This window comes from Muscardinus avellanarius (assembly GCF_963383645.1).
Source record: "Muscardinus avellanarius genome assembly, chromosome: 18".
NCBI classification, from domain to species: domain Eukaryota; kingdom Metazoa; phylum Chordata; class Mammalia; order Rodentia; family Gliridae; genus Muscardinus; species Muscardinus avellanarius.
In genome coordinates, this window is record NC_137804.1 from 42,245,880 (window position 1) to 42,271,888 (window position 26,009).

A 26,009-nucleotide genomic window follows, 5' to 3' on the forward strand; every position below is an offset into this window, starting at 1 on the left:
TCAGGTCCTTTGACCTCAGTAGGTCACACCTGGGGGCTCTGGCGGTGGGCAGGGGCCGGGCAGCCCGCACAGGGCCGCGGAGCCTCAGGCCGGCCCCTCCCTGCCAGTCGCCAGTCCTGCGCTGGAGTTATATTTTGATGCCATGAAGACACTTTGTTTATATATAATGTTTATATATTTTAAAGATTTGTGCCAAGAGAGTATATTTAGTAAAAATATAAATCACTTCTTCTCCTGCTCCCCCTGCCTCTTCTGCCAGGAACCTCCAAACAGGGCTGACATTATTTTAACAAGGGTAGTTTTTATTTTTATTTTTTTGGTGCTGGGAATGGAACCTGGGGCCTCACACATGCCAGGCAGATGCTCTGCCACTGAGCTGCGCCCCGCACTGCCCTCCCCCCTTCCTTCTCCCAGTAAGTGCCCTGTGGCCTCCAAAAGCCATCAGTGGCGCACAGCCTTCCCCCAGCCGGTGGACGGTTCATATGAAGTGGCTTGCTCCTTTGTCTATTCAGAAGAGCAGCTCATCACTCAGACGCGCGCGCACACGTGTGCACACACACACACACACACACGCAGTGAGGTTACACCCGCCTGCCCCAGGACCAGTGCCCCAGCACTGCAGTGACAGGAAGATGGAGAGTCCCGGCTGCGTCTTGCAGTTGGGGACACTGAGGCACACTGAGGGCACGTGTCCTGTGGGCCCTAGGCCAATATCAAGGCCCCAGGGAGGCTTGTGGGTAGCTAGGCGCCTGCCAGCTGCTGGTGGAAGTGGAGGCCAAAGAGGCTAGCCAGCAGCTGGCAGGCGGCGGTCCACCAGACCAGGTAGGTCAGGACGCCACGGAGGAACAGTGGCGTGAGCAGGCCACCCAGAACCCCCGCGATCTGGGCCGCAGTCTGCTGGGCCTCGTCCTCCCCGGGCCTGACAGGGACAGTGCTGGCTGAGGCGGGGACGAGGGACACTGGAGAAGCTGGACCCAGGCCCCACGAGTAGCCGCCTGCAAGAGGAGGGTGGTGGGAGTTAGAAGGGGTCAGCCAGGGGAGTCATTCCACCATGCTAGGCTCTGCCCGAGGCCCTGCCCCTGCCTCTGCTGCCGGCCTGACCTCAGCTCAAGCCCCGCCCCCACCCGTCAAACAGCCCAGCCCTTCCCAAGCTCCATCTCCACACACCTGAAGGCCACCCCTGCCCAGGCCCCACCCCTACCCCAGGCTCCACCTCTAACCAGTACTTGTGGCCACGCCCCTGCCCAGACCCCTCTTCTACCTACCTGCTGGACTGGCCCTGGTCCGGGCTCCGCCTCTAACCCATAACTTGGCCCACAGGCCCCGCCCCTGCCCACCTCCTGGCCCCGCCCCGCCGCATCTCACCCAGGGACTTGAGCAGCAGCGTGCAGTTGAGCGTGAGGATGAGTGGCGTGAGGTACTGCAAGCTCACCACTGTCACGTAGCAGTAGACGCGGACCACCTGGAGGACGGGCAGCAGCGGCGGCTGCAGCAGGGGCCCTGGCCGCTCAGGTGGACCCCACGCTCCCCCAGGGCCAGGAACCTGGGTCTTCTCCTTACCCGCTGCTGGATCTCGCGGGCCTCGATGCGGCCGGCCTCCTTCCGCAGCTGCTCCACGCGGACCTTGGCCAGGCACAGATAGGCCTGCAGGTGGGGCCGGGTCACCCCCAGCCGCAGCAGGCACAAGGCCACTAGCACCCAGAGGCGCACCGAGTCGAAGGCTGAGTCGGACAGTCTGTGGAGAGCAGGGTGGGAGCAGGGGCAGGGCTGGTGAGCCTCCCCACGCAGGACCCCTGGGCCCCTGGGCTGGAACCAGGTGCCCTCCCAGCACCCAGGTACGCACAAGGGCAGGGGCGTCTCCCCAATGGGTGCCTGATGGAGGAAGTCCCGGGCAATGGGCCTGGTCCAAAACCACAGGATGAAGAGGGGCGACAGGAAGCTCGTGTGCAGGAGGAACCTGGGGGCAGCGGGCGGTGAGGTCCAGGCCTCCCTCACCCCCGCCTCTCCCCTGAGCATCCCACCCCACCAGTGAGCCACGTAACTGCAACACGGGCTGGTCCTCTGACATCGTTAGTGCATCTCGGTGGGTCTGGGCCAATCGCAGGCTGGGAAAGGCGAGGAAGGCGCCCAGCGCGGAGCCCACCACGGCTAGTCCCACGCGGATGGACAGCTTAGCCACAGGGAGCCTGGGGAGAGGGGCAGGCCATCAGGCTGCAGCGCGCGCGGGGGGGGGGGGGGGGGGGGCTCAGCCTGCCCTGCCTCCGCCCTGAGCCCCAGGACTCACGCCCAGTCCCAGCCCTGCTGCTTCAGAAGTGGCCCCAGATTCTCGGTCATGCTGGCCAGGCCTGGGGAGAAAAGAAGTGCACGGATTTTCAAAATCTGGAGCCCTCTCTGCCTTCCTCCAGACTTTCCCCACAGGAGGGGTGTAGGCGGGGGCGGGCCTTGTGCCACACATGGGGAGAATATATATATGTATATATATAATATATATATATTTTTTTTCCTGTAGTGTTGGGAATGGGACCCAGGGCTGGGCACAGGCAAACACTCTACGACTGAGCTGCACCCCCAGCACTGCAAGACAACTCTGTGCCCTAGTTCTGCGGGGTTTTTTTCAAGAAATAGAAGAATGATCCAGGCGTGATGGTGCACACCTGTAAACCCAGTACTTGGGAGGCTGAGACAGGAGGATTAAGGATGAAGGGTTCTCATGGAGGAAAGCCCCCTGGAGCAAAGAGTCTTCAACTTAGGCCCAAAGATTTTTCCACAGATTTAAGAGCAAATAAGTATGAGTTCACAATAAGAATCACCAACCCTACAAGGAAACAAGTCACCATCAAGAAGAGTCAGCAAAAGCCGGGCGTGGTGGCGCACGCTTGTAATCCCAGCATTCGGGAGGCTGAGACTGGAGGATCGCGGTTCGCAGACAGCCTCAGCTACTTAGTGAGGACCTCTGCAACTCAGTGAGACCCTGTTTCAAAATAAAGAATAAAACACGCTTGTAATCCCAGCATTTGGGAGGCTGAGACAGGAGGATCGCGGTATGCACACAGCCTCAGCTACTTAGTAAGGCCCTTTGCAACTCAGTGAGACCCTGTTTCTAAATAAAGAATAAAAAAATAGGGCTGGGGTGTAGCTCGGAGGTAGAATGTCCCTGGGTTCCATCCCCATTACTGCACAAAAAAAAAAAAAAAAAAAAAAAAAGTCAGCAGGAAAAAGGTAAGTTTAGTAAGTTTAGACCCTGAGGACTTCAGAAATGAGTTCCATGAATTGTAAGGGAAATAAAAGGTGTAGTCACAGAACGGTACCATCAGGCTACCTCCAGAGGACCGCAGAGGAATTCAGTTAAGCTCTTCTACAGAAAAAAAAAATGTTTCAAGATAACAGGTTGTTAAATGGCACATTAGAAACAGTGAAAGGAGGAACTGAGGGTTCAGAAGATTGATCTGAAGAAATCACTCAGCCTCTAAAGCAGAAGGTGGGAAAAATAAAGAGAGGCCGAGAGATAAAGTCGACAGACCAGGAAGCCCAACATTAGACAAATCAGAGCCTTGGTGTGCGGGAAGAGGGGATGGAGGAGGAGGAGCTCCTGGAAGACAGTGAATGAGAAGGTGCAGAATGAATGGCATACACAGAGTATATCAAACCAGATAAATAACAGGAAATCCATACCCAGACACACTGTAGCAGAACTGTGGGACACCAAAAAACAGACCACAGAGCAGCCAGGGAATTAGGACAGATCACCTGTAAAGGAACAACAGTTAGGCTGATGTCAACTGCACCAGAAAGAGGATAGGAGAGTAAGGAGAAAGTAAGAAGGTAGAACCCAGGCCAAGAGGCCTGCCACTACACTAAATGTAAGCGGGCTAAATTTGAAGTTAAATAACAGATTCTCAGAATCCACTGAAAAGATACAGCTACAAGGACTAGGGGTGTAGCTCAGTAGCAGAGTGCTTAACTAGCCTGGGTGAGCCCCTGGGTTCTATCACAGCACAAGAAACAGGAACAGGGCAAGAGAAAGGAGGGAAGAAATAAAAGTATCCAGCTGTATTTTAAAGGACCAACAACACATATCTACATAAGGTTACTGGAAGGTTGGAAAAAAGGGGATGTTAAAAACACGAGGATAGCCGGGCGTGGTGGCCCAGGCTTGTAATCCCAGTACTTGGGAGGCTGAGACAGGAGGATCACAGGCTTGCGGCCAGCCTCAGCTACTTAGACCCCTTGTAATTCAATGAGACCCTGTTTTAAAAATAAAAGATAAGCCAGGCGTGGTGGCGCACGCTTGTAATCCCAGCATTCGGGAGGCTGAGACCAGAGGATCGTGGTTCGCAGACAGCCTCAGCTACTTAGTGAGGCCATCTGCAACTCAGTGAGATGCGGTTGCAAAATAAAGAATAAAAAAATAGGGCAGGGGGTGTGGCTCAGAGGTCGAATGCCCCTGGGTTCCATCCCCAGACCTGCAAAAAATAAAAACAAAAATAAATAAATAATAAAAATATAAGGCTGGGGGTATAGCTTGGAGGTAGAATGCCCCTGGGTTCTATCCCAGTACTGAAAAAAAAAGGGTTGGAGACTATATTAATATTAATAAACTACTAAGACTTAAGTTTTATTAGAGACAAAAGGGACCAATAAATTATGATAAAATGCTGACTCGTCAGGAGCAATTCCAAACTTGAACACACCTTGTAAATAGCCTCAAAGAACACACTGATGGAACTACACAGAGAAACTAAAGAACCTTAACATCCCAGAAGAAGATTACCCCTCTTTTGACTAATAGGTCAGAGAAAAGTAAGAAAGGCAGAAGCTTGCCAGGAGTGGTGACCCTGTTTCAAAATAAAGTAAGAGCCAGGCGTGGTGGCGCATGCTTGTAATCCCAGCATTTGGGAGCTGAGACAGGAGGGTTGCGGTTCACGGACAGCCTCGGTGACTTAGTGAGGCCCTTTGCAACTTAGACCCTGTTTCAAAATAAAAAGTACAGCTGGAGGTGTAGCGTAGAAGTAGAATGCCCCTAAGTTCCATCTCCAGTACCACAAAATAAATAAATAAATAAATAAATAAATAAGAACTGGCCGGGCGTGGTGGCGCACGCTTGTAATCCCCGCACTTGGGAGGCGGAGACAGGAGGATCACGCAGGTTCAAAGCCAGCCACGCGCGCTGGCTTAGGAGACCCTGTTTCCAAATAAAAATGTAAAAATAGGTCTTGGAGTGCAGCCAGGAGGTAGAAGGGCTTCCAGGAACCCCAGTACCACCAAAAAAATAAAATAAAAATAATAAGAACTGGTGGTATCACTCAGGGATGTAGAATGAGCCTGAGTTCTATTCCCAGGCCAATATCACAAAACAAAAACAAAAACCTTCCACGATCTAGCCTTTTGAACAGAAAAACCATTGTTTTGTATGAATATGGGAAGGCGGCGCCCGAGGGTCCCTCTAGTGGGAGGAGGACCATGACGGAGAGTGGTTTTCGTTCTTATACTTTATGGCTTTTACGCCATCCGGCCATTTCCCCCAAATTAAATTAGGGAGACATTCAACACGGGCTGCCAGACAGGACAGAAGTTCGGCACAAGTTCTTGTGTGAAGAGCCAGTACCAGGCACAGACACCAGAGACAGTGAGAAAGGGGACATCTTCACGTCCCCGGCTCAAGAGGGTGCCCAGGGCCAAGCGTCCGAGGCTCGCACGCCTGTGCTCAGCAGCTCTGCCCTCGGCACTCAGAACTCCAGGTGCTACCGGGGCATGCCAGTCACTACACACGCGCGGCAAGCGGCTGCCCGCTGGGCACCACACCCACCTGGCTCCAGGCCCAGCTCCAGCATCTCCTCTGGGACCACCTGCACCAGCATGGCCAGGAGCAGGAAGAGAAAGGCGGAGGTGAAGCAGACCGACCGCTCGCCGCCCCCGGCACTGAAGTACAGCCGCGTCACAGTCAGGAACACTTTGCTGGGGATGGAGCTAAGGCAGCCCTGACTGCACTGGGGTTTCAGTGCCTGCAGCCCGAACCCCTGGACCCCTGGCTCCAGGGGACAAACTGGCCTGGAGTTTGGGTTTGTGTGGGGGGTACTTATTAGGGAGGTGGCCTAAGGGTCTGTGGCCAGTTAGAAATGGCCACCGTGCAGGTGGGGGTGCGGCTCCCTGGTGGGGTGCTTGCCCGGCATGTGGGAGGCCCTGTGTGGTTCCCCCCCCTAGGTGGCATTCCACCCCTTAGAAAATCTCAGAGAGCGCCGGGCACAGTGGCACATGCTTGTAAGCCCGGTATTTGGGAGGCTGAGACAGAGGGATCACAGGTTCGTAGGTCAGCTACTTAGTGAGGCCCTCTGCAACTTAGTAATGGGACCCCATTTCAAACTAAAACCTAGGGCTGGCGGTGTAGCTCAGAAGTAGAATGCCCCTGGGTTCAATACCCAGGACCACACAGAAAATGCTCAGAGATACAGGTACTGTGCCACCAACCTGCCCTCATGGATGCCCAGGCGCTTTCTGGAACGATTGTGAGGCTTTTTTTTTTTTTTTTTCCAGTACTGAAGATGGAACCCAGGGGCATTCTACCTCCAAGCTACACCCCCAGCCCTATTTTTTATTCTTTTTTTTTTTTTGGTGGTACTGGGGTTCCTGGAAGCCCTTCTACCTCCGGGCTACACTCCCAGACCTATTTTTTATACTTTTTTATTTGGAAACAGGGTCTCCTAAGCCAGCGCGCGCGGCTGGCTTTGAACCTGCGCGATCCTCCTGTCTCTGCCTCCCAAGCGCGGGGATTACAAGTGTGCGCCACCACGCCCGGCTTATTCTTTATTTTGAAACAGGGTCTCACTGAGTTGCAAAGGGCCTCACTAAGTAGCAGAGGCTGGCTGTGAACTGTGATCCTCCTGTCTCAGCCTCCCGAATGCTGGGACTACAAGTGTGCGCCACCACGCCTGGCCCATTGTGAGCTTTGAGGCAAGCGTCCATCTCCCCAAGCCCACTCCACCTGAGTGACTCTCTCTTTGAATGTTCTCACACTTAGGCCCCCCAAGTCACACTTTGGCCTCTGATGTCTATGCAGCTTTGATGACTTGAGGGGGGCAGAAGGCTTGGAATGGGGCGGGCTACTTGGAGTAAGCCATCTCCTCTGGCTCAGCTGCCCGCCCACCCTCAGAGCATGCGGCTGCTTTACTGAGTTTGGGGTGTGATTTTAGGGAGAGGGGCGGCCCCAAGTGGGGAGGAAGGATACATGGAGAAGGCCACAGTGAGCAGACACCAGAACACCGCGATGTTGGTCTCCTTGGCCGGGCCCCGCACGTAGTAGTAGGCCTCGGTGAAGAGGTACACGCCGCCCGAGTACACCGCAAAGTCCACGAACCACTGATACTCCAGGAAGAAGCGCAGGACTGCGGAAGGCGGGCGCTCTGCTCAGCTTCCAGGAGGCCTCTCCCTGCACCCCCAGGGCTTCTGGCCTGAGGGGCCAGAGGGAGGGGAAGTGGTCACGGGGCGGGCTGTCACCTAGCACATCCACGGTGGTGAGGGGACAGGTCTCCAGCTGGAATGGGGCATCTCGGGGCACCAACAACGGCTTGTCCTCGCCAAGGCCATTGGCCCACCTGAGGGAATGGGGACACAGGAGGGAAGGTGAGCACCTAGAAAAGGCGCTAACCCCCAACTCCAGCCGGGTCCCCGCTGCACCCACAGAAGCAGGGCCAGTGAGTACTGGGTGCTACCTCCACTCTGACGGGTCCACCCATTCGCCTGCCCCAGTGGCAGCCAAGGTGTGGGAGCAGGCCTGTGACGGGCCGAGCACGGGGTGGGGCGCTCACCGCTCCTTCCTGCCTCTGGGCTTCTGCTTCCCAGCCAGGGCCCGGACCTCCTCCTCCGATGGGTGCTTGTATCTGAACAGACTGAGGGACAGAGTCAGGGTAGGTCCGTCATGGTGGGAGGGCCAGGGAGCCCCAAGCCCGGGTTCCAGAACAAGAGTGGGGCCAGTGCTGGGCCAGGGGCAATTCTGGGGAGACAGTGGGACCCACAGATCCAGGCCCAGTAGGCTTGGGGATCCTGGACACTCCTGAATCTGCAGGCTAACTCTCCTGGGGGAAAAAATTTAGTTTCCACCAGATTCTCAAACCGGGCCAGAGATCCAACCAGGGACAAAGAAGGCTGCTTACTGGGGGCACGAGGCGGGGTGAGGCCGCACAGTGTGCACCTCCGTCAAAACAGGTCCAGCTGTGAAGTTTGTTGCACGTCAATTGTATCTCGATAGTTTTCACCTCAAAAAATGCAGCAGGGCCGGGCGTGGTGGCGCACGCTTGTAAGCTTGTAATCCCAGCATTCGGGAGGTTGAGACAGGAGGATTGCAGGTTCGCGGCCAGCCTCAGCTACTTAGTGAGACCATGTTTCCAAATGAAGAATAAAAAATAGGCCTGGGGGTGTAGCTCGGAGGTCCAATGCCCCTGGGTACCATTCCCAGTACGGCAAAAAAAAAAAAAAAAAAAGGAAACGTGAGGGAGGGCTTGGGGATCCAGAGGAGACAGGACCAAGCTCCCCTGACCAATGGGGGTGGGGTTTAAAAAACTCAAGGGGTATGGCCTCCTGGAGCCCTTGGAGAACTGGAAGGGTGTGGCCCGGGCTCCTCCCACCTGCCAGGCAAGGTTGGGGAATCTCCAGGTGCACGGCCCCAGGGCTCCTCCCACCCAAGGGCTGGGCCTTAAGGGGCGTGACCTCAGGGCTTCTCCCACTTAGGAGACGGCTTGAGGAATTAAGGGGTGCAGGCCAGGGCTCCTGCCACTCATGAGCTGAGCTTGCGGAACTTAAGGGATGTGGCCCCGTGGCCCCTCTCACCTGTGACTTGGGCCTGGGGAACTTTAGATATGTGGCCCGTGGCCCTTCCCACCTGTGAAGCACAGCTCTGGGGCGCTCGAGGGGCGTGGCCAGGCCCCTCCCACCTAGGAGGCAGGGCTTGGGGAACCCGAAGGGCGTGGCACCAGGGCTCTTCCACCCTGGGGGTGGGGCTTGTGAACCAAGGACGCGGCCCTGAGGCTCCTCCACCGGTGGGGAGTGGTGCCAAAGGCCCCTCCCACCTCAGGCAGGGCGGGGCTCACCTGCCGTTGCAGAGCAGCCAGCGGGCGAAGGAGCAGTGGGGCGCCAGCCTGTGCATAAGAGTTGCGGTGAGCAGGGTCACCACCAGCTGCACTCCTAGGACCGCCTGCGGGAGTGGACATGATGGGCAGCGCCTGCTGGGAGGTCACGAGCTGCCTCCTGCGGCGCCCAGGCTATTTATAGAGAAGTCCGGCCAGCGGAGGATTGCAGGCCCCTGGCTGCGGGGTGTCTTGGGGAAGGGACCCGAGGAGAGCCTTTGCAGCAGACCCTGGCCTTCGCCTGGCCTGCCCACCCTGCATGTCAGAAGCCAGGAAACACCCCCCAACCACCACCACCCAGGACTGGCCAGAGCACGGGGAGGTGGAGACCAGAGGCTGGACGCAGGCTGGGCAGGGCTCACCTCCAGCCTCTGCTGAGCGCTGCAGGTATCAACCTGCCCGCATCTGTTTTCTCATCGGGAGATGCGATGCTTCCTACTTGTCTGCAGGTGTTCCTTAGGCCCCCAAGCAGCTCCTCGCCCACTTCCCTTGCCCCCAAGCACACACTGTATCTCTATTCTCTTCCACCTTACGGTGTCCCCCATGGCCGGGCACCCTCGCTCCCTGTCCCTCCCTCACAATCAACCCCCTGGAAAGCCACCCTACACTCCAGACCACCGCTTGTTTCAGTATAAAGCCCTACGGGGTTTTGTTTGTTTTTTGCGGTGCTGGGGATGGAACCCAGGGGCATTCGACCTCTGAGCTACACCCCCAGCCCTATTTTTTATTCTTCATTTTGATACAGGGCCTCACTAAGTTGCAAAGGGTCTCACGAAGGAGCTGAGGGCGTCCGTGAACCTCGATCTTCCTGTCTCCAGCCACCCAAATGCTGGGATTACAAGCGTGCGCCACCACGCCTGGCTTGCTCTCCGAGCTTAAGTGGAATTCATATATATATATATACATGAGTACGCATGTGTGTGTGTGTGTGTGTGTGCACGTGGTGCTGGAGACGAAATCCAGGATCTCTGAACATGCTAGGCAAGTTCTCTACCACTGAGTTACACCCCAGAACCTTGGAGTCCTTTAAAAAAAAATTTATGAAGCCGGGCATGGTAGCACACCCTTGTAATCCTAGCATTTGGGAGGCTGAGACTGGAGGATTGTGGCTCACGACAGCCTCAGCCACTTGGTGAGACCCTATTTCAAAATAAAAAATAGGGCAGGGACGCCAGGCGTGGTGGCGCATGCTTGTAATCCCCACACTTGGGAGGTGAAAACAGGAGGATCACGCAGGTTAGAAGCCAGCCTTGCTGGCTTAAGAGACCCTGTTTCCAAATAAAATATAAAAAGTAGGTCTGGGAGTGTAGCCTGGAAGGTAGAAGGGTTCCATCCCCAGTACCAAAAAAAAAAACAAAAAAAAACAAAAAAACAACAACTTTATGACACCAGGTGAGGTGGTGCATACTTGTAATCCCAGTACTTGGAAGACTGAGACAGGAGGATTATGAATTTGCAGACAGCCTCAGTAACTTAGTGCGGACCTATGCAACTTAGGGAGATTCTGTTTCAAAATAAAGCCGGGCATGGTGGCGCACACTTGTAATCCCAGCATTCGGGAGGCTGAGACAGGAGGATCACAGTTTGCGGACGGCCTCAGCTACTACTTAGGGAGGCTCTTTGCAACTCAGTGAAACACTGTTTCAAAATAAAGAATAAAAAATAGGGCTGGGGGTGTATTTCAGAGGTAGAATGCCCCTGGGTTTCATCCCCAGTACTGCAAAAAAAATAAATAAATAAAAATAAAAAATCAAGCCTTGAGAGGCTGAAACAGGAGGATTACGTGGGTTCAAAGCCAGCCTCAGCTACTTAGTGAAGCTCTCAGCAACTTAGTGAGACCCTGTTTCCAAATAAGTAAAATATAAAATAGGTCTGGGAGTATAGCTCAGAGATAGAACGACCCTGGATTCCACCCCCAGTGCCACAAAAATAAATAAGTAAACATACAAATAAATAAAATACAAGGTTTAGCTCAGAGGTAAAATGTCCCTGGGTTCAATCCCTAAAACCAAAAAAATAAAAAATAAAAAAAAAGGCACCAAGGGATGGAGCTGAGGGTGCCCAGTTCTTTCATTCATTCTGGGACCCCAGGCCATTTCTGGGGGTGTAACTCAGAGGTAGAATGCCTCTGGGTTCAATGTCCAGTATCACACACACACCAAAAAAGAAAAAAAAAAGTATAATAAAATAAAAAGTAAAAAGGACTTTTAGTATAGCGCAGAGGTAGAAAACCCCTGGGTTCAATCCCCAGTACCACACATACACACAAGTTATAGCCAGGCATGGTGGCAAATGCCTGTAACCCCAGTACTTGAGAGGCTGCGACAGACAGTAGGATCGCAGGTTCAAAACCAGGCTCAGCAATTTACTGAGTCTCTCAGCAACATCACAAGACCTTGTTTGAAAATGAAAAACAAAAATGCTGCCTAGGGATCCAGGTGTGGCGGCTCATGCTTCTAATCCCGGCATTCGGGAGGCTGAGACCGGAGGATCGCAATTCGCGGACAGCCTCAGCTACTTAGGGAGGCCCTCTGCATCTCAGTGAGACCCGGTTTCAAAATAAAGAATTAAAAATAGGGCAGGGGGTGTAGCTCGGAGGTCGAATGCCCCTGGGTTCCATCTCCAGACCTGCAAAAAAAAAAAAAAAAAAAAAAAAGGCCGCCATGGCCTCAGCAACTTAGTGAGACTCTCTTTTAAAAAATGGAAAAAGTCGGACGTGATGGCACACTTGTAATCCCAGTATTTTACTCAGAAGGCTAAGACAGGAGGATTGCAGGTTCAAGGGCAGCCTCAGCCTCAGCAAACAGTGACACTCTCAATGACCTAGCAAGACCCTGTTTCAAATTTTTTTTAAAAAATAGCCTCAGCAAATAGTAAGACTTTCAATAACCTAGCAAGACCCTGTTTCAAAAAAAAAAAAAAAAAAAAAAAAAAAAAAAAACAGGGCTGGGGGTGTAGCTTGAAGGTAGAATGCTCCTGGGTTCAAGTGCCAGTGCCACACACACACAAAAGAAAAAAGACTAGGGGTATACCTTGAAAGTAGAATGCCCCTAGGTTCAATCCCCAGTACCACAAATAACAATAACAATACCCAGAGCCACACCTTCCCCTCCTGCAACCCGGCCTGAAGCCATGCTCCACTTCCAAATACCCTCTAAATCGGTGTTTGTCCTCGGTGCTCACCCTAAAGCCCTTCTTCAGAGACCCCCTCCCCCTAGGAGGGCCAGACCGCCTTCCCAGCCCCTCAGGTCTCCTGTCTCCCCCTTCCCCCAAGCTGGAAGGCTCAGGGTTGCAGGGGTGTCGCCCTCCCACGGTACCACCAGCCTGGCCAGCAGGAGCCAGGTGGTCAGATCTAAAAAATAGGCGCTATGAGCTGGGTGTGGTGATGCACGCCTGTAATCCCAGTACTTGGGAGACTAAGACAGGAGTATCACTGATTTGAGGACAGTCTCCGCAATTTAGCAAGACCTTCAACAACTTAGTGAGACCCTGTTTCAAAAATAAAAAATAAAAAAAATAAAGTAGGGCTGGAGGTGTAGCAGAGTTCTGGGTTCAAATCCCCAGTACCTAAATAAATAAATAAATAAATGCGCTGCAGGACGTAGCTGAAGATACCCGAGCTCTCTTCCGTTGAGACCCCGGCCCGCTTCTCAGCGGCTCCCCCTGCCCCGACATCACTCCGACGCCCGCAGGGACCCCCAGTGCAGCCAGTGGGGGCAGCCTCCAAGACCCCGAAGACCTCTGACTCCAGAGTGGACTCCAGGACCTCAGACCACCTTCTCCCGGGACGTGCTCAGTTCCCCAGACGCCTCCTTAGAACCCTAAACCACCAGGGCGAGCACGCAGAGGATCCGGGTTCCCTCGCACTACCCCCAGCTCCGCAGTGAGAATGGAGAGTGACTTCCAGTGCGACCCTGGGATCTGCAGAGCTCCCAAGCCCCACAGAGGAGCTCTGTCCCCTCGGAGTGTCCTGGATCCCCCAAGGGACCGCAGAACCCCCCACGCCGAGGGACACTCACCATGCTGCTCCTACGAGCTCAAGACGCGGACTCACGGGCCCAGGGCTCGGCTCCGCAGAACTCAACCTATCAGAGAGTGACTCCCATCTGACGAGCAGCACGTGCAGCCAATCATCAAGTCCAAGGTACAAAAAATCACGCGGGACAAGGGCTTGCTCGCGTTGCATGCCGGAAGTTGTAGTTCTAGCACGCTGGACCAGCTGGAATCCCTCTTCTAGTCTGGACTGTGTTTGGGGTGCCAAGGCGGCGGGCTTCTCTGAGGCTCAACCTCTCTCTTCACCTGCACCTTTCTCGCAGATATGCACGGAAAACATCCACTCCTCCATGCACTGTCTCCTGGACTCCCCGGATCAAGACATGCAATGGCTCACACTGATCAGGTTTCTAAGTGCTAGGGCTGAACTGAGATTCTTGAATCATTTATTTATTTATTTATTTATTTATTTATTTATTTAGTGGTGCTGGGGGTGGAAACCAGAGGCTTTCTACCTCCAGGCTATACTCCCAGATCTTTTTTATATTTTATTTGGAAACAGGGTCTCACTAAATTGCTGAGAGCCTCACTAAGAAGCTGAGGCTGGCTTCGAACCCGTGCGATCCTCCTGTCTCAGCCTCCCAAGCGCGGGGATTACAAGCGTGCGCCACCACAACCGGCACGAGATTCTTGAATCTAATGTAAACCTGTCTGACTTACATTTATCTTCGGAGCTACTGCGTACACTGTAGTACAGCTCACCTTTGCAAATGCGCCCTGTATGGGACCGTAGTATCTCCAAGATTGTTTTCTCCTGGAAAATGATTTATTCTGTCATCCAAATCTCCTATTTCGCTCCGTGGTTTTCAACCCATTATTTCAGAAACACCGCGAACTTTGCACACATGCAAGGAGTGGTACTGGCCTCACCGGATGCGCAGGGCCTGAAACCACTGGAGATGGAACCCAGGGACAGTCTGCCCCAGAGCTACACCCCAACCCTATTCTTTTTTGTTTGTTTGTTTGTTTGTTTGTTTGTTTGTTTGTTTTGCGGTACTGGGGATGGAACCAGTACCTCCGAGTTCTACCTCCGAGCTACACCACCAGCCCTATTTTTTATTCTTTCTTTTTTTCTTTCTTTCTTTCATTTGACCTGCGAGCTACACCTCCTGCCCAATTTTTTTTTTTTTTTTTTTTTTTTTTTTTTTTTTTTTTTTTTGGTGGTACTGGGGTTCCTGGAAGCCCTTCTATCTCCGGGCTACACTCCCAGACCTATTTTTACATTTTTATTTGGAAACAGGGTCTCCTAAGCCAGCCCGCGGGGCTGGCTTCGAACCTGCGCGATCCTCCTGTCTCTGCCTCCCGAGCGCGGGGATTACAAGCGTGCGCCACCACGCCCGGCTCTGCCCAATTTTTTTTTTATTCTTTATTTTGAAACAGGGTCTCACTGAGTTGCGGAGGGCCTAAGTCGATGAGGCTGTCCGCGAACCGCGATCCTTCGGTCTCAGCCTCCCAAACGCTGGGATTACAAGCGTGCGCCACCTTGCCTGGCTTTCCTTTCTTTCTTTATTGGTACTAGGGGTGGTGTGGGGAGCCATTAAGGTCTTCACCTTATCTTGTCTGACCTTTATTTAAAAGTGCACTTCTGACTGTCCTCGGCACAGAGTCTACAAGGGTATGGAGTCACGGAGGTTTCAAAGTAATTAAGAGTCTGGGAATGATCGGTGCTAGATAAGATTAGATTTATGTTTTACCAGGGTATTGTTTGACTTGCCCATGATATATGTACCTCGTACTTGCCTTTCTTGCATTCCTGTGTAACCCCCAAAGCTAGAAACTGTATAAATACCATGAGAGAATACACTCGTGGCCCCAGTAGTGACTGGTGGCCCTCCCGTGCTTGAATTCTTGAATCCTCACTTCTCTCTTCGGAACCTGAATTTCTGCTGGCTGGACCCGGCAGGGTGGAACCCAGAGGCTTTCTACCTCCGGGCTACACTCCCAGACCCATTTTTATATTTTATTTGGAAACAGGATCTCACTAAGTTGCTAAGGCTGGTTGTGAACCTGTAAGCCTCCTGTCTCAGCCTCCCAAGTACTGGGGTTATAAGTGTACCTTACTACTTTTTTTTTTTTGGTCTGGCACTGGAGATTGAATCCAAAAGCATTCCACCTCCATGATACACCCCCAGCCCTATTTTATTTTGTCTGTTTTTTGTTGTACGGGGGATAAAAATCCAGAGGCATTCTACCTCTGAGCTACACCCCTAGCCATTTGTTTTCTTTTTGGTGGTTTTACTGTGTGTGAGTGTGTGTGTGTGTGTGTGTGTGTGTGTGTGTGTGTGTCTGCGGAACTAGGGTTGAACCCAGAAGCATTCTACCTCTGAGCTACACCCCAGTCCTATTTTTGTTGTTGTTGTTGTTCTTTATTTTTATTTATTTATTTATTTATTTATTTATTTATTTATTTATTTTTGGTGGTACTGGGGTTCCTGGAAGCCCTTCTACTTCTGGGCTACACTCCCAGACCTATTTTTACATTTTTTTTATTTGGAAACAGGGTCTCCTAAGCCAGCGCGCGCGGCTGGCTTCGAACTTGCGCGATCCTCCTGTCTCAGCCTCCCAAGCGCGGGAATTACAAGCGTGCGCCACCACGCCCGGCTGTTGTTCTTTATTTTGAAACAGGGTGTCACTAGGTTGCAGAGGGCCTCACTAAGTAACTGAGGCTGGCCATGAATCTGCAATCCTCCTGTCTCAGCCTCCTTCTGCCCTTTTTCTTTTGTACTGGGGATTGAATTCAAAAGCATTCAACCTCTGAGATATACCCCTAGCACTATTGTGTGTGTGTGTGTGTGTGTGTGTGTGTGTGTGGTACTGGGGATGGAACCCAGGGGCATTCTAACTCCAAGCTACCCTCCCCAGCCCTATTTTTTCTTTATTTTGAAAGAGGGTCTCACTGAGTTGCAAAGGGCCTCACTAAGTAGCTGAGGCTGAATAGGAACCATCGTCCTTCTGTCCCAGCTTCCCAAATCCTGGGATTACAAGCGTGTGCCACCACACCCGGCTAATTTTTTTTTCTTTATTTTGAAACAGGGCCTCACTAAGTAGCTGAGGCTGTCTGCAAACCTGTGATCCTCCTGTCTCAGCCTCCCAAGTACTGGGATTACAAGTGTGCGCCACCACACTTGAGGGTATTTTTTTTTCCAGTACTGGGGATTGAACCTAGGGGTATTCTACCTCCAAGTTACACCCCCAGGCCTATTTTTTATTATTTATTTATTTATTTATTGGTGGTACTGGGGTTCCTGGAAACCCTTCTACCCTTCTACCTCCGGGCTACACTCCCAGATATATATATATATATAATTTAAATTTATTTATTTTTTAAATTTGAAAACAGGGTCTCTTAAGCCAGCGAGGCTGGCTTCGAACCTGCGCAATCCTCCTGTCTCCGCCTCCCAAGCGCGGGGATTACAAGCGTGTTATACCAGCATTTGGGAGACTGAGACAGGAAGATCACGGTTTGCAGATAGTCTCAGCTACTTAATGAGGCCCTTTGCAACTCAGTGAGACCTGTTTCAAAATAAAGAATAAAAAATTGGGCAGGGGATGTAGTTCGGAGGTCAAATGCCTCTGGGTTCCACCCCCAGACCCACACACACACACACACACACACAATAAATAAATAATTTAAAAAGTGGGTATAGCTTGGAGATAGAATACCCCTGGGTCCCATCCCCAGTGCCACAAAAAGAAAAAGAAGAAAGAAAGAAAGAGAAAGAAAGGAAGAAAGAGAAAGAAAGAAAGAAAGAAAGAAAGAGAGAAAGGAGAAAGGAAAAAATCGGGCTTGGGGTGTAGTTCAGAGGTAGAATGAATACCCCTCGGTTCCAACCCCAGTCCTGCAAAACAGAAGGAAATTTTGTCTTTTACTTTCGCCTGGAGGGTGTTATACCTTGAGATGCCACCTCGTGGTCGATAACGGAGGTGCAGGCTGCCCTGAATGGAGGAAGCAGCGCAGGGTCCACCGGCCCAAGGGGACCCCAACCTTAGAAAACACCCATTTTATTATTTTTTATTTTGGGGACTGGGGAGTTGAACCCAGCAAAATTATACATCCTCCAGCCTACACCAGTCCTATCTTATTTTTTGTTTTGAAACAGAGTCTCTGCTTTGTTGCTTAGAACCTCATTACATTGCTAAGGCTGTCCTCAAACTTGCAATCCTCCTGCCTCAGCCTCCCAAGTACTGGGATTACAAGTGTGCCCCATCATGCCTGTTTTGTTTTGTTTTGTTTTGTTTTTGGTGGTACTGGGGTTCCTGGAAACCCTTCTACCTCCGGGCTACACTCCCAGACCCATTTTTATATTTTTATTTGGAAACAGGGTCTCTTAAGCCAGCGCGGCTGGCTTTGAACCTGCGCGATCCTCCTGTCTCCGCCTCCCAAGCGCGGGGATTACAAACGTGCGCCACCATGCCCGGCTATGCCTTTTTTTTTTTTTTTTTAAACAGGGTCTTGCTGAATTACTGAGGGTCTCACTTACGTTGCTGAAACTGTGATCCTCCTGCCTCAGCTTCCCCAGTACTGGGATTACAGGTGTGCACCACTGCACCCTATAATTGTTTGTTTCATTTTGAGACCGGAACTTGCTGTGTGGCCCAGGCTGGCCTCAAACTTCTGGGCTCAAGCAGTCCTCCTCTCCCAGTCTCCTGAATATCTGAGCCCTCAGGTGTAATCCACCATGCCCAGCTAAGTCCAGACCTTAATGAACCTCATGCTGGGTGCCTGGACTGGGCACTGACTCCAGGAATGGCGCAGCTTCTTCTCCACCATAAAGGTGAGATCCAGAGACTAGGAGGGAGCTCTCTCTCTGGATCCTGCGGTGCCTCAGTTTCCCCCCAGGGAACGCCCAGCGCCGGCTCTTCTCCCCCTCCTAAGTCACTCCTTCTGTGTTCAGTTTTCTGAGAGGCCGAGACTGTGACAGAAGGGGCCCGTAGGTGGGCAGCTTCTCACCCACGTGGGTGAGCAGGGTCCTCGTGGGAGGGGTACACAGAAGGGTTGGCATCACAGGGGCACAGTTTGCGCCCATGAGATCGGCAACGGGGCGACCAGGGGCTGCGTGCGCTGCCTGGCCGCCGGGCTCCAGGCCACTGGACTGGGGAGAGCAGCTTGGGCCTCCGCTGGTCGGGAGAGGGACAGGAGGGAGCAGGGAGGGAGGACTCAGGGCTTGAGTCTAGACTGGGTGAAAGAAGTCTAGTTCATTGGGACGTGGTCCAGAGGGCTTGAAGGCCTCATGGGGACCCATTTCCCGCAGGCATCTGCAGTGAGCAGGTGCCAACCCCGCTGACCTCATCCAGTTGCCCTGGGCCCCCCTCTCTCCAAGTCTTGGGGTCTCCAAATGTGGACTGTCTCCACCTCTTTTTGTGTATGTGTGGTGGGGGAAATACTGGAGATTAAACCCTGGGGCCTTCTATCTCTGAGCTGTAACCCCAGCCCTTTGGGTTTGTTTGTTTGTTTTTCAGTATTGGGGATGGAACGCAGGGGCGTTCTGCCTCCGACTGACACCCCCAGCCCTATTTTTTATATTTATTTTGAAACGGAGTCTCCCTCAGTTACTGCGGACCTCACCACGTTGGTGAGGCTGAACTCAAACCCGAGATTCTCCTGTCTCAGTCTCCCAAGAACAGGCTTGCACCACCATGCCCGGCTCTATTCTGCAAGTCTTTCCCTGTGTAGAAAAGTGGAGGACTTTCCTGCAGATGCCCCCGCATGGGTGCTGGGGTGAGGAGAGGGTACTAGGTAGGGCACACAGCCTCACCTACCCTGGCAGAGCTGGGTTGATCAGCTCTGGACCCTGCAGACGGGGGAGGGCCGGGTCTCATCAGCATCTGTGCCAGCACTCCGTCCATCTTCCTGTTCAAATCTGTGACTGCCGAGCCGGGCGTGGTGGCGCACGCTTGTAATCTCAGTACTTGGGAGGCTGAGACAGGAGGATCGCGGTTCGCGGTCAGCCTCAGCTACTTAGTGAGGCCCTTTGCAATGGAGACCCTGTTTCAAAATAAAGTATAAAAAATAGGGCTGAGGTGTAGCTCAGAGGTAGAATGCCCCTGGGTTCCATCCCCAGCACCAGAAAAAAAAAAAAAAAATCTGTGATTGCTACTCCACGCTTTTCCCCCTTGGGGTTGGGACGCACAGAGCTTCCTGGAGGGGACATGGCACTAGGTCTTGGAAGGTGTGGGAAGAAAGTTTAAACAGAGGTGAGTGGGTGTGGTGGTGCATGCCTGTGCTCCTGACACTTGGGAGTCTGAGGCAGGAGGATAGCAGGTCTGAGGCCAGCCTCAGCAAGTTAGAGACTCTGTTTCAAAGTAAAATAAATAAATAAATAAAAATAAAAAAATGAGGGGCTGGGGATAGCGCTTGAAGGTGGAGCTTCCTTGGCCTCAATCCTCAGCATGGGGAAAGAACTGAAAGCCAGCCTGGTCCTGGGCTGGGCCCCGGCCACCACCGCCACCTGCGGGCTGCTCCCTGCAGGGCTCCTGCGGGGCCACCTGCCCCTCCACCCACTGTCCCTGGCTGCAGGGGGACCCCAAACCAGGACGAGGTGAGAACTAGACCTCTGGGGAACTTAGGGGTTCTGAGCAGCGACAGAGCCGTCCGGTGCATGGAACCACGTGTGTTTTATTGGTGTATGGCAGACAGGAAGGAGGGCAGGAGGGGTCAGGCTCCCGTCCAGGGTCCCCGGCCGGCGTGAGGAGTCCCGGGAGCCCCAGCCCGGCGGAGCCAGGGGGCCGGCAGTGCCGCCCTGTCCACTACCGCGGCCAGCCGTCGCAGGGCAGCCGTCGCAGGGCCGCCCCCGGCCGCAGCGGCTCCGCCAGGGGCCGAGCGAGGAGCAGCGGGTAGGGGAAGGACTTGGGAAGGTCGCCGGGTCCTCCGGGGGCGGGCGAGAGGCGCTCAGACTTGATGCTGACGGGGGGCGCAGGCGGGGAGGCTCCGCGGGTGGGGGGGCCCTCGTCGCCCAGGCTGCGGCCCCCACTGCAGAGGAGAGCGGGGAGCGGCGGGCTCAGCGCCGGAGGGGTCCGCGGACCCCCCCCACCCCAGCGCAGGCCACTTCCGAGCAAGGCCTTCCGAGCAAGGGGGGGGGGGGCTGCGCCCAGCTCTGCGGGGCGCGCGGGTACTCACCTGGGCTGGCCCAAGGGGGCGGGGGGCGCGTCCACCCGCGAGGACTGCCAGGGGGCCAGGGCAGGGGGCTGCAGTAGGCCGGGCGGCGGCGGGGGGTCCCCCAGGCCGTATTCTGGCGGGCGAGAGGGGCCACCTGAGCCGAGGGGCGTCTCGGAGCCTCCCGCCCGCCCTCCGCTCCCGGTTCTGGCGGGGGGCGCCGTGGGGACCCCTCCCCCGCAGGCAGGCCTGGGGGGGGCGGGCGTACCTGGGGGCCCTGCCGGGAGGAAGGGGAAGCTACCCAGAGAGGGTCCTGCGGCCGCGCTGGCGCTGGGGCTTTGCAGACTGCCGTACAGGCTTCTCTGTGCCGAGAGAGGGTGAAGGGGAAACTGAGGCCCGCGCCCGGGCCACCTTGCCTGCCCTCCGCAGCCCCCTCCCCAGCTCCCTGGCACTCACCGAGGCGCTCAGAGCCCCGCGGGCCGCGGCCAGGCCCCCGGGCAGGTCGGGCCTGCGCCCATCGGACGCCAGGTACAGCGGGGGCGGCGTCTTGCAGCTGAGGGGGCTCGGCGAGAAGAGAGGGTGAGGCGGGCCTGGAGGGGTCCGGAGGCGCGGGTCACTCACGGCCCAGAGCCAGCCCCCGCCCCGGCCCCTTCCCCTCCCCTGGGTACTCACCGGGGGGCCCGGGTTTGGGGGCTGCTGGGCGGAAGGGAGACGGGCGGTTCTGCGCAGGCAGGGCCTCTCCAAGCCCACCAGGGTCGCAGCCTGGAGGAGGCAGGGCCCCGTACACCATGTCGGGGCTGGGCATGGCCGGGGCTGCAGGCTGTGGACAGAGTGTGGCGTGGATGCCGCATTCCAAGAGAGGTGCCCCAGTGCACCCAGGGCCTTCAGCAAGCTCCCGGCCCTGATCCAGGACACCCAGCTGTCCTCCCATCTGGCCTAAGGCCAGGCTCAGCCTCTCCTCACCAGCTGAGACCTCTCACTGGGCAGAGCTGGCACAGAAGGGGCTGCCTGGGGTATCTGATGACGCAATGCAGTATAGAAGGAAGGGGTACTGCCTGTTGGACTCCTGTACATCTTTAAAGCCCCAGTTACAAGGCCCACTGTGGCAGAGACCCGCCTCCAACTGGCCTCTAGGTCCCTCTGAGTCCCGGCCTCAACCACTAGGGGGCAGGCAGGGGTCACTTACGTAGAGCCGGGGCCGGGGCAAGGCCGGGTCCCCTCCGTCACCCGCCAGCCTCCGCAGCTTCTCCCCGGGCCCCTCGGGCCCCTCGTCCGCCTCCAGCTCGGGCCCCTCCAGGCCCACGCCCCTCCGCTTCAATGTCTATGGAAACAAGAGATGACAGCATGGGCCCTCGCGCCCTACCCAGGTGGGGAACCGCTTTCCCTAGAAGAAAAGAACCTTCCCTGCCCAGCTCTGTGGGTGGGGCAGAATGCCGGCCAAGCCCCAGTGAGTTACCGCAAGGCAGTTCTACTCGGGAAAAGACCAGAGGGGCCCAGGGCCCACCTAGATCACACAGCAAGGCCAAGATGCAGTCCTAACGCTGCTGAACTCTGCGGGGACCCTCCATCCTGCTCCCGCATGCAGTGGGCGCTTAATAAATGCTGGGAGATTGAGCTCCTGAGGGCCTTACAGGCTATTCTGAGCAGCCTGCCCTGGGACCACAGAACTGCCCCCTCCTGGCCCTGCGTGTGCATGCGTGTGCGTGTGTGTGTGTGTGTGTGTGTGTGTGACAACAGATTGAACCAGGGGCATAGGGGCACTCTACCTCTGAACTATACCCCCCAACCCTACTTTTTTTTAAATTCTTTATATTGAAACAAAGTCTCACTGAGTCGAAAAGGGCTTCACTACGTAGCTGAGGCTGTCCGCAAACCCAGATCCTCCTGTCTCAGCCTCCCAAGTACTAGGATTTCAAGCGCGCACCACCACGCCCGGCTCCCCCAGCCCTTTTCATTTTAAGACAAGATCTCGCCGAGGTGCCCAGGCTGGCCTCAAACTCGCCATCCTCCTGCCTCGGCCTCCGGAGCCTCTGGGATGGCAGCATGGCATCCGTGCCCGGTCATGTTACTTCCATGCCGGGCAGCTCCTCGCCCCCGAAGCTGGTTTCCAGCAGCGAGGCTGCCAGCCCCCGTGTCTGCGGGCGCGCGCAGAGCCACCTGCAGGATGTCGGCGTTGGTACGGCTCTCGTGCGGCTCGCTGTACTCCGTGTACTTGAGCAGCACCCGGTCCATGTCGGTGCTGGCGTACTGGAAGAGGCGGTTGGCGCTGTTGAAGATGATGAGCGCGATCTCGCAGTCACAGAGCACGCTCAGCTCGTAGGCCTTCTTCATCAGCCCGAACTTCCGCTTGGTGAAGGTCACCTAGACGCAGAGCCCACAGGGCGGGAAAGCGGGGGTGAGGATGAGCCGGCATGGGGGCAGTGGAGGAGCCCTGGGACGCGCCTTGCAACTCCGTGCCTTCCACACTGTTCTTCCTGGTTACCTGGCTTTTTCTCATCCTGGCAGACTCCTATCAGTGCTTCAAAACCCAACCCAAATGTGCCCTCCCCTTTAGAAAGCTTCCCCAGTTCTGTGCCTGCCTCTGGCCTCGCCCCATGATTTGAGTGTGTCTATGTCAAGTTCTAGCACCTCTAAGACCTGGCTCCAGCCATCAGAGAGTACCAGGAAAATGAGCAAAGACTCCATTTCAAACTCCTGATGTTGGGTCAAGATTCGTCCCTTCCAGTTCCCCAAATGCCAGGACTTTGCTCAGACCAGCCTCCACCAGGAACGCTCCTCCAACCAGCGCCAGCCCCGAAACGCACCTGCCGGTTCCTTTGGTCCAGGATGCGTGAGATCTGTATTTTTTTCCTCCCCATCCTGCCTCGCCGGGCAGAGGGGACTTGACCTGGGGGGCAAGGAACAGAAGACAGAGTGGGCGAGTGGAGCGGGGGGCGGCGCCCAGCTCCCTCCTGCCCTCCGCCTGAGAGAGTCAAGGCCACTTGCTTCTCCCTGTCTGTGACCGGCCCTAGGCTATGGCAGATGCTCATAAGCACGTGCAGCCCAAGGCCACAGGAGGAGAGGTTGATCACGAGCAGATGCCCTGCCCCAGGCTTAGCAGAACCCAGCCGCCTCCCCAGGCCTCTGGGTTTCCCCACCTGGGCCTTGCACGCATCGCCTGGTGTGGTCAGGAGGTCATGGGTCAGGCTTTGTGAGGTGTTCAGGCCTGCCAGGCATAGAGCAGGTGCCACATGTGCAACTGCTTGCAGAAATATTAGTAATGCTGGGCATGGTGGCACACCCCTGTAATCCCAGTACTTGAGAGGCTGAGACGGGAGGATTGAAGGTTTGAGGACAGCCTCAGCAACTTAGGCCCTGCCCCTCTCTCTCTCTCTCTCTCTCTCTCTCTCTCTCTCTCTCTCTCTCTCACACACACACACACACACACACACACACACACACACTCACTCACACAACACAAAGAAAAGAAAGAGAAAAGGAAAAAGAGTGGGTCCAATGGGAAGCCTGACCCACACGCAGGCGGCCGGGGTGGGACGCCATCCCAGCTGTGGGACCCAAGTTGGCGCGATGGTCCCGCTGGCCAAGGCGCAGCACCTTTGCCCTCGCGGGGGTCTCTGGGCAGCAGAGCTGGCTGCCGGCCCAACCCCAGCCTCACTTGCTAAATTTGAGCTCCCGGGCTATTTTTTACCCCTGGCCGGAATGGGGCATGTTCCCACGGCTGGGCGGTGTGGCCCCACCCCGCGGGTCCCTGGAGGCTGAAGGGGGCAGCGGGCCGGAGGTCCTCGTGCCAAGACAGCTCCGGAAGTGCCCCACGCCTGGGCTCCCATGGGAGCCGGCCAGACTGGAGCTCGGCCCTGGGTCACTCGAGCCTGGAGGACCCAGATCCACATTTCTCCCTTTTATGTTGTTGTGGTACTGGGGATGGAACCCAGGGCCCTTCTACCTCCGAGCTCTACACCTTCAGCCCTATTTTTTTATTCTTTAATTTGAAACAGCGTCTCACTGAGTTGCAGAGGGCCTCACTAAGTAGCTGAGGCTGGCCGTGAACTGCGATCCTCCTGTCTCAGCCTCCCAAATGCTGGGATTACAGGCGTGCGCCACCACGCCAGGCTCGCTTTGTCATTTTAGACGTGAACACTGAGGCTGGGATTGGGTCCAGGAGCTGGGAGTCTCTGAACTGACACCTAAGAGCAGAGGCAGGAAGTGGGTTCCAGGCAGAAAGAACAGCAAGCAGGGTCTCACAGCAGGGGCTGTGAGAGCAGGGGGAGGAGAGGAGGCTGGCTGGGCCAGGCCGGGCCTTCTGAGCCCCCAAGGGCTGCAGGGTTTGTTCCAGGGGTGAGTGAGAACTGAGAGGTTTTGTGCAGAGGTAGGATGGTGCTTAATTAATTAATTTATTTATTTTGGTGCTGGGGATTGAACTCAGGGGCATTCTACCAACAAGCTACACACTCAGCCATATTTTATTTGGAAATAGGGTCTCTCACGAGGTTGCTGAGAGAGTCTTGTTATGTTGCTGAGGCTGTCCTTGAACCTACGATCCTCCAGTCTCCGCCTCGCAAGTACTGGGATAACAGCGTGCGCCTCAGCTTATTTATTTATTTTTGAGACAAGATCTAGCTCTGCTGCCCAGTCTAGCCTGCAACTCGAGGGAGCCTCTTGCCACAGGTGCACTATGCCTGGCTTGATTTACCAAATCGGCCTTCATTAAGTATCTCTAGCTGGGCGTGGTGACACACCTGTCATTCCAGTACTTGGGAGGCTCAGACCAGAGAATCGCAGGTTCAAGCGGCCTCAGCACTGTAGTGAGATTCATCAGCCTAGCGAAACGCTACTTCAAAAAGAGAGGTCTGGGAAAAGCCGCGCGTGGTGGCGCAAGCTTGTAATCCCAGCAGTTGGGAGGCTGAGACAGGAGGATCGCAGTTCGAGGACAGCCTCAGCTACTACTTAGTGAGGCCCTTTGCGACTCCGTGAGACCCTGTTTCAAAAAAAGAAGAATAAAAAATAAGGGGTGTGGTGGCGCACGCTTGTAATCCCAGCATTTGGGAGGCTGAGACAGGAGGATGACAGGTTTGCAGCCATCCTCGGCTACTTAGTGAGGCCCTCACAGCTTAGTGAGGTCCTGTTTCAAAATAAAGAATAAAAAATAGGGCAGGGGGTATAGCTTGGAGGCAGAATGCCCCTAGGTTCCATCCCCAGTATGCCAGAGAGAGAGAGAGAGAGAGAGAAGAGAAGAGAAGAGAAGAGGAGGAGAAGAGAGAGAGAGAGAGAGCGATCGAAACCCCAATCTTTCACGAAGCTCTCCAGCCATTCCTTTGGACTCCCCTGGTCCACAGTGCGCCCCCTTCCAGTTCTGACCCCATGGTGCTGGCATGGGATATATATATATATATATATATATATATATATATATATATATATATATATAATCTCCAGCTTTAATTCCTCCAACCTAGAAGTTCCATTGGGTCAGGCCCAGGAGCGACCAAGACTTCATGATTGCACCAGGTCCAGAGAAATGTGACCGACACCCCGACAACCCCCCTCCCGCACCCAGTTTCCCTCAACAACTTCCTCTTCGACTCCCCCAGTGGATACCCTGACCAGAAATACACGCGCAGGCCGCAGGGGCATGCAAATCCAGCCGCTCGACCTGTCTGCGGCCCAGGTGCGAAGGGGGCGCGGAGCGCGGGGGCGGACAGCCCGCTCTTATATCTGTCCTCGCATGCAAATCCCCACCCCGAGCCGCA

General features: G+C 54.9%; 2 protein-coding genes across 2 annotated transcripts; both read right to left on the bottom strand.

The window, feature by feature from the left end:
* Nucleotides 1-741: 741 nt before the first annotated feature.
* TMEM161A (transmembrane protein 161A) lies at nucleotides 742-9,661 on the bottom strand (the record flags this gene model as incomplete). Its single annotated transcript, XM_080715446.1, has 12 exons — nucleotides 742-995; nucleotides 1,366-1,462; nucleotides 1,561-1,735; nucleotides 1,844-1,957; nucleotides 2,043-2,186; nucleotides 2,285-2,345; nucleotides 5,807-5,955; nucleotides 7,223-7,379; nucleotides 7,492-7,589; nucleotides 7,803-7,883; nucleotides 9,081-9,184; nucleotides 9,650-9,661. 12 exons carry the CDS (start codon nucleotides 9,659-9,661, stop codon nucleotides 742-744), a joined length of 1,446 nt encoding a protein of 481 aa, XP_080571572.1.
* Nucleotides 9,662-19,916: 10,255 nt separating this feature from the next.
* Nucleotides 19,917-23,120, bottom strand: LOC308276946 (myocyte-specific enhancer factor 2B-like; the record flags this gene model as incomplete). The annotated part of the gene is made up of 8 exons (XM_080715909.1): nucleotides 19,917-20,139; nucleotides 20,287-20,398; nucleotides 20,531-20,624; nucleotides 20,719-20,852; nucleotides 20,935-21,082; nucleotides 21,449-21,583; nucleotides 22,420-22,623; nucleotides 23,067-23,120. The coding sequence occupies 8 exons, from the start codon at nucleotides 23,118-23,120 to the stop codon at nucleotides 19,917-19,919; spliced, it is 1,104 nt and encodes a 367-aa protein (XP_080572035.1).
* Between the last annotated feature and the right edge of the window lie 2,889 nt (nucleotides 23,121-26,009).